This window comes from Otolemur garnettii, unplaced genomic scaffold, assembly GCF_000181295.1.
Source record: "Otolemur garnettii isolate 467f Iridium unplaced genomic scaffold, OtoGar3 scaffold00098, whole genome shotgun sequence".
In the NCBI taxonomy this organism is placed as follows: domain Eukaryota; kingdom Metazoa; phylum Chordata; class Mammalia; order Primates; family Galagidae; genus Otolemur; species Otolemur garnettii.
In genome coordinates, this window is record NW_003852493.1 from 6,415,893 (window position 1) to 6,427,267 (window position 11,375).

The following is an 11,375-nucleotide window of genomic DNA, read 5'->3' on the forward strand; positions in this document are numbered from 1 at the left end:
GCTTATCTCCCCAAACCTACAATGACGATATTTAATAGTGAAAGCTTTCCTTCTGCAATGAAGAATCAACTAATGAGGCCCATTATCAGGTCTCCATTATTCTGGTAGTATTAGCCGATTCAATAAGGCATAAAAGATATCAAAGGTGTAAGGATTTTAAAAGGAACAAAAGCACCATTATCCACAAATGATATGATTTTATACATGGAAAGTCAAAATAAGAAACTGTATAGGTGAATCCATTTTCTTTCCACATGTATTTCCTTATATTGGCCACATCTTTTATAATTGCAACAACAAAAAAATTAAGTGCCTGGAAACAAGTCTACTAAGAGATGAACAAGACCTCTACATAGAATTACTGGAATTAAAAAACAAATGCAGAAATAATGCAATATTCACAGAATAAAAGACCCAGTATCAAAAGATGTCAATTCTCCCCCAATTTATCAGACTCTACAAATCCCAATCAAAATCCAAAGAGGTCTGTGTGTGTGAAGATAAGAGTTGGGGCAACCAGACAGGTGATTCTAAAACTTGTAAGAAAGTGTCAAGAGCCAAGAATAGCCGAAATACCTATAAAACCTTGGGAATACAGATGGTATTAGAGCAAGGACAGATAAACAGCAACACAGAACAGAGTAGCAGGCTGAGAAACAGACCCACATGTGTATGGTCAGCGATTTCCGACAAAGGAGCCTAACAAAACGGTGGAGAAAAGTTGGTCTTTTCATTAAATGGTCCTAGGACAAGTGGATAGCCATAAGGAAAGAAATGAAACTGGATTCCTACTTCATGTCAGACACGCTCGTCAATTTGTAAAAGGCAAAACAACGAAGGTGTTAGAAGATCATATAGGAAAATATCTTCATGACCTCAAAACAAAGAAACCTGCAAACATTATAACCTAATCATTTGTACCCTCATAATAACCTGAAATAAAAAACAAACAAACGGGGGGAAAGCAACATACAGAAACTGAGAACATTAAAATTATAAACTGTGAAAAGGCAATTCCATGGAGCAAGAAAAGATATTTGCAACTCATACAACCAACAAATGATTCAAATACAAAAATTCAAATATGAACAACAAATCAATAGAAAAAGATTAGCCATAAGAAAAATGGGCAGGAGACATGAACAGGCACTTCACATGAGAGAAATAAATACCTGCGGACAATAAACTTCTAATAAGGTTCCAACCTCTCTTTTAGGGAAACACAAATTAGAACCACAGTAAGGTAACATTACATACCCAGAATGGCTACAAATTAAAAGACCCACAATACTAAGTACAGGCTAGGATACAAAACAGCACTGCTATAGGAAGGAGCATTAATTGTTCCACCTTTTGGAACAATTTGATGTTATCTGCCAAAGTTGAAAATAGAAATATGCTGTGACCCAAAAACACCATTCCTGGGTACTGATCCTTCAGAAATGCATAAATATGTGCACCAGGAGATGTGCTATTTTCATAGAATTATTACTGTAATGCTCCTTAACCGGAAACAATCTGTGTTCCCGTATCAACATTAAAATGGATATTACGGTATATCCATGCAATGGATTACACAGCAGTGAAAACCAACAAATCACATACAGTAATATGAATTAAGGTGACAAGTGTAATGTTGGGTAAAGGAAGCCAGACACAAAATAATTCATGCTGTACAATTTCAGTCAGTTTAAAAGAAAAAAGCACTACTGCATATGACACTCACTCGAGGTATTATCATTAGAGGGGAGCTTGGAAAGGAGGGAAGGGGTTCCAGAGCAGGACCAGCCATGTTCCATTTTGACCTGAAGAGTGGTTACATCATAATAATTCATCAAGCTGTTCTTTTACGCTTTATGTACTTTTCTGTTTATCTGTTCTATTTCATATCGAAACGGCTTAAGAAAATTAAATAGCTTACCCCGAAACTAGCATCTGCCCATCATGGGAAAAAGCACAAGCCAGAACAGGAGCAGAGTGCCCACTCAGCGCACTTTTATATTTTAATTCAAAACCTGCAAATAACAAGGTAGAAAATTAGCAAGCTGACCATGCTTAGAATTTTTTTTTTTTTTTTTTGAGACAGGAGCCTCAAGCTGTCCCCCCTGGGTACAGTGCCATGGCATCACAGCTCACAGCAACCTCCAACTCCTGGGCTCAAGCGAGTCTCCTGCCTCAGCCTCCCAAGTAGCTGGCACTACAGGCGCCTGCCACAACACCTGGGTATTTTTTGGTTGTAGCCGTCATTGTTGTTTGGTGGGCCTGGCTGGATTCGAACCCACCACCTTGGGTGTACGTGGCTGGCGCCTTAGCCACTTGAGCCATAGGCGCCGAGCCTAGAATTTATTTTTAAGTGAACAATTTTCAGCTGGGCTTGGTGGCTCATGCCTATAATCCTTGCATCCTAGGAGACCGAGGCAGGAGGATTGCTTGATGCCAGGAGTTTGAGCCCAATCTGAGCAAGAATGAGGCCTCTGTCTGTACAAAAAAATAGGAAAATTAGCTGGGCATAGTGGTGCATGGCTATAGTCCCAGCTACCTGGGAGGCTAAGACAGGAGAATCACTTGAGCCCTGGAGTTGCAAGTTTTAGTGAGCTGTGATAAGGACACTGTGCTCGACCCAGGTGACAGAGAGAGACTCCATCTCCAAAACAAAAAACAAAGAAACAAAAAATCCCCCCAAATCCTCCCACTAATTCCACTTATTTATTCAATAATCTTTGAAAGCCTAAAGGATACAAAAATAAAAAAAAAATTAAAATTTAAAATCCTCCTGCAGGTATCTATACATATAAGCAAATAACTGAAATACAATATGTTTAAGTGGTTCAAAAATTCAGTAATGGATTTTAAAAATGTGTTTAAGCACAGGCTAGATGAGGCAATTTGATTACTAATAAAATATTTTTAGTATCTTTTAGTTTAAATGTAACTATATAATAATTTTAGCGTGTCTGATAAAAGGAAAATATGCAATTGTCCAAAAGACTAAAAAAAGTGATTTTTAAAAACTTAACATCAAAAAAGTATACTCTCATTCTTTAAATAAAAATAATCAGGCTGGGTACAGTGGCTCAATCATCTGTAATCCTAGCACTCTGGGAGGCCAAGGCTGGTGAATCCCCTGAGCTCAGGAGTTTGAGACCAGTCTGAGCCAGAGCAAAACCCCACCTCTATCAAAAATAGAAAAACTAGCCAGGCTTAGTGGTGCATTTCTGCAGTCCCAGCTACTTGGGAGGCTGAGGCAAGAGGATTGCTCAAGCCAAAGAATGTGAGGTTGCCTTGAGCTATGATGCCACAAGACTACTATTTTTGAGACTCTGTCTCAGAAATAAATAAACAGGGTGGTGCCGGTGGCTCAGTGAGTAGGGCGCTGGCCCCATCTACTGAGAGTGGTGGGTTCAAACCCAGTCCTGGCAGAACTGCAACAAAAAAAATAGCCGGGCGTTGTGGTGAGCACCTGTAGCCCCAGCTACTCAGGAGACTGAGGCAAGAGAATCGCCTAAGCCCAGGAGTTGGAGGATGCTGTGAGCTATGATGCCAAAGCATTCTACTGAGGGCAATAATGTAAGACTCTGCCTTTACAAAAAAAAAATAATAATAAAATAATAATAAACAGTAATTTATACATCTTGTAATTCCAATACATCTTTATAACACTCCTATAAAGTTATGATTACTAAAATTCTTGTTATACTTTCTAGAACTACTGAAAATAAATATCATAAGTATTTTTTTTTTTTTTTGTAGAGAGAGAGTCTCACATTATCACCCTTGGTAGAGTACCGTGACATCACAGCGCACAGCAACCTCCAACTCCTGGGATTAGGCCAGGCATCCTGAAACTACGGACAGTGGGCCACATGCAGCCCGCCTAGGACATTTATCCAGGCCACCATGTGTTTTTGATGCTGCTGCCTGTCCTGCTTAGCAGCCGACTAGTCCTGGGGCCCACAGTCTGGCCCTCCAATGGTCTGAGGGACAGTGAACTGGCGCCCTGTTTAAAGAGTTTGAGGGCTCGGCGCCTATAGCTCAACCGGCTAAGGCGCCAGCCACGTACACCTAAGGTGGCGGGTTCGAATCCCCAGCCCGGACCCGCCAAACAACAATGATGGCTGCAACCAAAAAATAGCCGGGCGTTGTGGCGGGCGCCTGTGGTCCCAGCTACTTGGGAGGCGGAGGCAGGAGACTCGCTTCAGCCCAGGAGTTGGAGGTTGCTGTGAGCTGTAATGCCACGGCACTCTACCCAGGGGGACAGCTTGAGGCTCTGTCTCAAAAAAAAAAAAAAAAAAAAAGAGTTTGAGGACCCCTAGCTTAGGAGATTCTCTTGCCTCAACCTCCCAAGTAGCTGGGACTACAGGCGCCTGCCACAATGCCCAGCTATTTTTTGGTTGCAGTTCAGTAGGGGCAGGGTTTGAACCTGCCACCCTCAGTATATGGGGCTGATGCCCTACTCACTGAGCCACAGGCGTCACCCTATCATAAGTATTTTTAAGTTAAACCCTATTAAAGCAGCAGGGTGGCTCAAGGTAGTCACCTAAATAATTACAGACAGCAAATAAAGTTTTAGCAAGGAAGGAAAAGTTTATTTTAACAACCTGCACAGCAGGCCAGGCCCTAGCCTTAGTGACCTCAGGCACCGTGGGAAGTGCAGTTCTGGGTTTTACACACAAATTTGAGTATCAGTGCTTCTCAGAAATCTCCCAGGGTCTTAATTAACTCTGTTCTCAAAATAGCCCACCTGCAATGTCTTGGAAACAAACCACCAGCAAGGTCTTAAAAAAACCTACATGCACGATCTTAATCAACTTCATCCCCAAAATAGCCCAGGTCAGCCTGAACTAGACCCATCCAAATTAACCTAACTGCATCCGTCCTCTGCCCTGCTCATATCCAGCTAGCTACCTAACAAATGGAAGGAATTCAATATAGTTTGGTGACAACCAATAAAAGCAATTATTAAGAAGTTGGGATGGGGAGTGCACAAAAAAACTCCTAGAACTGATAAATGAATTTAGTAAAATGCAGGATACAAAAATCAACATAGAAAAATAGCATTTCTACACAGGAACAACAAACTAGCTGAGAAGGAAATCAAGGCAGCCAATCCCATTTACAATAGCTATAACAAAAAACCCTAGCAATTAATTCAGTCAAGGAAGTAAAAGACCTCTGGGGGGAAAAAACAAAACACTGATGAAAGAAATCAAAGAGGATAAAATGGAAAGACATCCCATGCTCGTGGATCAGAAGAATTAAATGACAATACTACCAAAAGAAATCTACAGATTCCGTGTAATCCCTATCAAAATACCAATGATATTCTTCATACAACCAGAAAAAAAAAAACCCTAAAATTTGATTAGAACCACAAAAGACCCAGAAGAGCTAAAGCAATCCTGAGCAAGAAAAACAAAGCTTTAGGTATGTGGGTCATCATGAAAGTTTTGAGATACACAAATATCAAGAAAGGTAAAATCCACATGGACAGAAACAAATGAAGCCCTCCCAGCAGCACTGATAAGCCCAGCAAATTGACACTTGCACAGGTGAATCAGAAAGGAGGCTGGCTGCCTACTATTTTTTGGCAGTGAAATAATGACACAGTCTGTCTCAAAACTTCTGTAGTGACCCATGTACTGCACTATCAGACCTCAAAATGTATGTAACAAAGCTGTGGCAGCCAAAATAGCTCGGTACTGGCATAAAAACAGACACATAAATAAAAGGAACAGAACAGATAATCCAGAAATTAATCCACATAACTACAGTCAAATGATTTTTGACAAAGATACCAAGAAGACTCACTCGGGAAAGGACAGTCCCTTCAAAAAATGGTGCTGGGGAAAATGGATATCCGCATGCAGAAGAATAAAGCTAGATTCCCACCTCATCCTATACAAAATTCAACTGAAAATGATCACAGACCTGAAGTGAACTACTAGAAAACAGAGAAAAATTCAAGTAGGGGAGGAATAGGGAAGAGGAGGGAGGAAGAAGAAAAGGCGGAAGAGGTGAGAAAGGAGGAGGAGGAGGAGGGAACAGGCTTAGTAAGCTCTCACCTAAGGGTACAATGTAGGAGTATATGGCACCTCTTGGGTAAAAGGCTCAACCACGACTTGGACTTTACCTAACAAATGCAAACAATGTAACCTAATCATTTGTACCCACACGTTAATCTGAAATAAATAACTAAATAAGCAAAGCACTTAAAAAATATAAAAGCCTCAGAATGACAGAAAAATAAAACAGAGGAAATGCTTTAGAACATTGGTCTCAGAAAAGATTTTATGGTTAAGACCTCAAGAGCATAGACAATAAAAAAAAAAATTAACAAGTGGGCTTGGCGCCTGTAGCTCAGTGGCTAGGGCGCCAGCCACATACAACAGAGCTGGTGGGTTCAAATCCAGTCTGGGCCCGCTGAACAACAATGACAACTACAACCAAAAAATAGCCGGGCATTGTTGCAGGCGCCTATAGTCCCAGCTACCAGCTACTTGGGAGGCTGAGGCAAGAGAAGCGCTTAAGCCCAAGAGTTTGAGGTTGCTGTGAGCTATGATGCTACAGCACTCTACCCAGGGTGACAGCTTGAGACTCTGTCTGAAAAAAAAAAAAAAAAAGTGGGATTCAATCAAATTAAAAAGCACTGCACAGCAAAAAAAAAAATCTGTAATATATAAGGAACTCAAACATCTCAGAAGTAAAAAACAAATCCAATATCCAATTAAAAATGGGCAAATAATTTCAATAGACATTACTGGCCAACATATAGATGGCCAATAAATAAGTGAAAAAATTCTAAACATCACCAATCATCAGAGAAATATAAATCAAAACCGCCATGAGGTAAGGTATGATTGCAAACTACAATAAATCCTCAAAGAACTAAAAGTTGACTTTCCAGAAGAAACTTCTGCTATCTACCCAGAAGAACAAAAATCATTTTGCCACAAAGACATTTGCACCAGAATGTTTACTGCAGCCCAATTCATAATTGCCAAGTCATGAAAGCAACCCAAATGGCCATCGACCCATGAATGGATTGACAAATTGTGGCATATGTATATCATGGAATACTATTCAGCCACAAAAAGATGGAGACTTTACATCTTTTATGTTTACCTGGATGGAGTTGGAACATATTCTTCTTAGTAAAGTATCTCAAGACTGGAGAAAAAAGTATCCCATGTACTCAATACTATTAGGAAACTAATATATAAACACACAGTCATACAAATGAAAAAACACAAATAGAGTCTAGCAAGAGCGAGGGAAGAGGAGTGAGGGGAGGGGAATGAGGTAGGGCATTTGGTGGGATCTCCCCTAATGTGCAAAATGCAAGGGTATATTTCAAAATAACTAAGAGTAAATTTTAAATGTCTTACCACAAAAAATAAGTGAGCTGATGGATATGCTAATCATTTTAAGCATTCCACATTGTATATTAAATCATCACATTGCACCCCATTAATGTACAGTTAAGATTTTAATTAAAAATTTAAAAAAGAAAGAAAGAAAGAGGGGCGGTACCTATGGCTCAAAGGAGTGGGGCACTGGCCCCATATATCGGAGCTGGTGGGTTCAAACCCGGCCCTGGCCAAGAAACTGCAAAAAAAAAAAAAAAAAAGAAAGAAACAAAAGAGAGAGACCCTGTCTCTACCAAAAATAGAAAAACTAGCCTGATGTTGTGGCAGGCTCCTGTAGTCCCAGCTACTCAAGAGGATCACTTGAGCACAGGACTTTGAGGTTGCTGTAAGCTACAATGCCACAATACTCTAGCCTAAAGCAACAGAATGAGACTCTTGTCTCAAAAACAAAAAAAACAAGACAAAAAGTAGGCTGGGTGTGGTGGCACACACCTGTAGTCCCGGCTACTTGGGAGACTAAGGCATGAGGATCACTGCAGCCCAGGAGTTTGATTTATGACAACACCACTGTACTGTAGCCCCAGCAACACAGAAACATCCTGTTTCTAAGATAAATAACAAACGCTGGAGATATGGTTTGGCTGTTTGGCCCCCCAATCTCCGATTGAAATTTGACCCTCAGTGTTGAATGTGGGGCCTGGTGGGAGGTTTGTGGGTCATAAGGGTAGATCCCTCAGGAATGGCTTGGTGCCCTCCCCTCAACAATGAGTTCTCTTAGTTCATGCAAGAGCTGGTTGTTGAAAGGAGCCTGACACCCCCACCTCTTGCTTTTCTCTCTTTCTCTCGTCACGTGACACACCTGGACTGGAAGTGCTCTGAAATCCTCAGAGATACTGATGTGATGCTTTTTGTACTGTTTGCAGAACTGTGAGGCAAATAAACTTCTTTTCTTTATAAATTACCCAGCTTCAGGTATTTGCTATATAGCAATACAAAATGGACTAACACAGCTGGGGAAGATTCAGAGAAGGGAATTTTTTTTTAATATATTGTTTTATTATTATTTTGGTTTTTGCAGTTTTCGGCTGGGGCTGAGTTTGAACCCGCCACCTCTGGCATATGGGGCCGGCTCCCTACTCCTTTGAGCAACAGGCACTGCCCCAGAGAAGGGAAAACTTATACATTGTTCATGGGAATGTGAACTAGACCTGCCACTACGGGAAATACCGTGTTTCCCCGAAAATAAGACCTGCCAAAAAAAATAAGCCCTAGCAGGGCTTTGCATTTGTTAAATATAAACCCTACCCCAATAATAAGATCTAGTGATGGGCGTGGCTACACAACGTATCTGCACAGCCAGGGCATGCATTTCGGCGTAGAGAGGAAGACATCCCCTGAAAATAAGCCCTACTGTGTCTTCTTGAGAAAAGACATTCACCACCCCCATGTTTACAGCAACCCTATTCACAAAATATGGACTCAACCTATGCAGCCAAAAACAATGAATAAAGAAAATGTAGTATGTTAAATATGCAGGATGGAATCCTACTCAACCATAATAAAAGCTGAAATCGTGGCTCAGCAGCTGTAGCATAGTGGTTATGGCACCAGCCACATACACAGGCTGGAGGGTTTGAACCCAGCCTGGGCCAGCTAAACAATGACAACTGCAACCAAAACATAGCCAGGGATTGTGGCAGGCACCTGTAGTCTCAGCTACTCAGGAGGCTGAGGCAAGAGAATCGTGTAAGCCCAAGAGCTGGAGGTTGCTGTGAGCTGTGATACTATGGCACTCTACCAAGGGTGAAATAGTGAGACTCGTCTCACAAAAAAAGATGAAATCCTGTCACTCACACATGGATGGAAATGGATGCCATTATGTTAAGTGAAATAAGCCTGGTGTTGTGGTGGGGGCCTGTAGTACAGCTACTTGGTAGGCTGAGGCAAGAGAATTGCTTAAACCCAAGAGTTTGAGGTTGCCTGTGAGCTGTGACACCACAGCACTCACCAAGGGCAACAAAGTGAGACTCTGTCTCAAAAAAATAAACTTTGTATTTGAAATTAAAAGTAAATTTAAGGCAAAGTACAGTGGCTCACACCTGAATCCTAACATTCTGGGAGGCTGAGGTGGGAGGATCACTTGAGGGAGGAATTCAAGACCAGCCCAAGCAAGACTGAGACTCCAGCTCTACCAAAACAGAAAAATCAGCCAGGCATGGTGGCATGGGCCTGCAGTTCCAGCTACTTGGAAGGCGGAGGCAGCAGGATTATTGCTTATGCCCAGAACAGTGAGGTTTTAGTGAACTATGATAACCCATGGCACTCCAGCCTATGTGACAGAATGAGAATCTTTCTCAAAAATAAATAAATAATTCTTTTTTTTTTTTTGAGACAGAGCCTCAAGCTGTCCCCCTGGGCAGAGTGCCATGGCATTACAGCTCACAGCAACCTCCAACTCCTGGGCTGAAGTGAGTCTCCTGCCTCCGCCTCCCAAGCAGCTGGGACCACAGGCGCCCGCCACAACGCCCGGCTATTTTTTGGTTGCAGCCGTCATTGTTGTTTGGCGGGTCCGGGCTGGGGACTCGAACCCGCCACCCTAGGTGTAGGTGGCTGGCGCCTCAGCCGGCTGAGCCATAGGCGCCGAGCCTAAATAAATAATTCTTAAAAATTAAATTTAAAAAAGATGTTAAGGGAAGACAAGGAAATATACAAGTGAAATCTGTAACTATGTCAGAAAATAGTGAAATCTGTTTTGAAATGTTAAATGGCTTTTAATGAAGATAAGTGTTTAAACTAAAGTCATTAGAGCAGGTAAAAGTTTCAAGCTCAAAATAGGAAACAAATTTTTACCTGAGAGAGCAAATATGAGCTTTAAAGGCATTGTGCTAAGGCTAGAAATACAATGAGGAACTTTAAAAGGGCTTTCATTCTGAGAATATACAGATCAGTAAGTAGGCACAATTAATCAAGCAACACAAAATATTAAATTGCAAACCAAATGAAGACTCTAAAACTTCCAACAACCATAAGAATAGGTTATAGTCTAAAGCATAAGACCTTTATGTCTATCTACTCCTCCCCATAAATAAACATTTAAAATAAGGTATAAATGATGACAAATGCTTTACAAAAAGGTTTAAACTGCTACATTTTTTCTAAAGAGGCATTGTAGAAAACAATGTATGAAAGTCTTTACTTCTGAACAATTATTAAAGACAGAGTGTATTTAGAACATCCACACAAGTGACTATAGATGCTTACCAGAATTCTGGTAAAGAATCAAGTGGAAGAGGTGGACAGACCAGAGAAGTACAGGAGCTCTGACCTTACCAGGATATCATCCATTGAGAGAATTACTAAATGTAAACAGGCAAAAAAATGACTAAATTTAAACCCAAAAAAGAATGTATTTATTTGCTGGGAGTAGATTCTTCTCTATACACTAGCATAACTATGAAGAAAAATGTGATTTAACTAAAGCATAGTAGGTAACAAACAAGTAGTAAGAATATTACAGCCAGCATGGTGGCTCACACCTGTAATTCCAGCATTATGGGAGGTTGAGGAGGGTGAATTACTTGAACTCAGGAGTTCAAAACCTGCCTGAGCGAAAGTGAGACCTTGACTCGCTAACAACAACAACAACAACAAACCCCGCAGCTTGGTGCCATGGTGAGCACCTATAATCCCAGTGGCTTCTGGAGGCTGAGGCAGCAGAATGCCCACAACCCGAGTCTGAGGTTGCAGTGAGCTACAATGCCATCACACTCTGCTCAGGGAATAGGGAGGGACTCTGGTTCAAAAAAAAAGAATATTCCAAGGCATCTGAATCAAGATGGCCAACTGACCACAAAATTTCAGTTCCCATTAAAATTCTACAGAGGAGGTTCAGTGCCTGTGGCTCAAGTGGCTAAGGTGCCAGCCACATACACCCAAGGTGGCGGGTTCGAATCCAGCCCGGGCCCGCCAAACAACGATGGCTGCAACCAAAAAATAGCAGGGTGTTGT

The 11,375-nt window shown here is 41.3% G+C and overlaps 1 protein-coding gene across 3 annotated transcripts in view; it reads right to left on the minus strand.

Annotated features, from left to right (window-relative positions):
- WDSUB1 (WD repeat, sterile alpha motif and U-box domain containing 1) overlaps positions 1-11,375 on the minus strand; it is a 67,079-nt gene that overhangs the window by 41,869 nt on the left and 13,835 nt on the right. For all 3 annotated transcript variants that reach the window (XM_023516821.1, XM_023516822.1, XM_003795968.3), the window contains exon 5: positions 1,922-2,015. In XM_023516821.1, the coding sequence (XP_023372589.1) occupies positions 1,922-2,015 (94 nt within the window). The remainder of the gene's footprint in view (positions 1-1,921; positions 2,016-11,375) is intronic.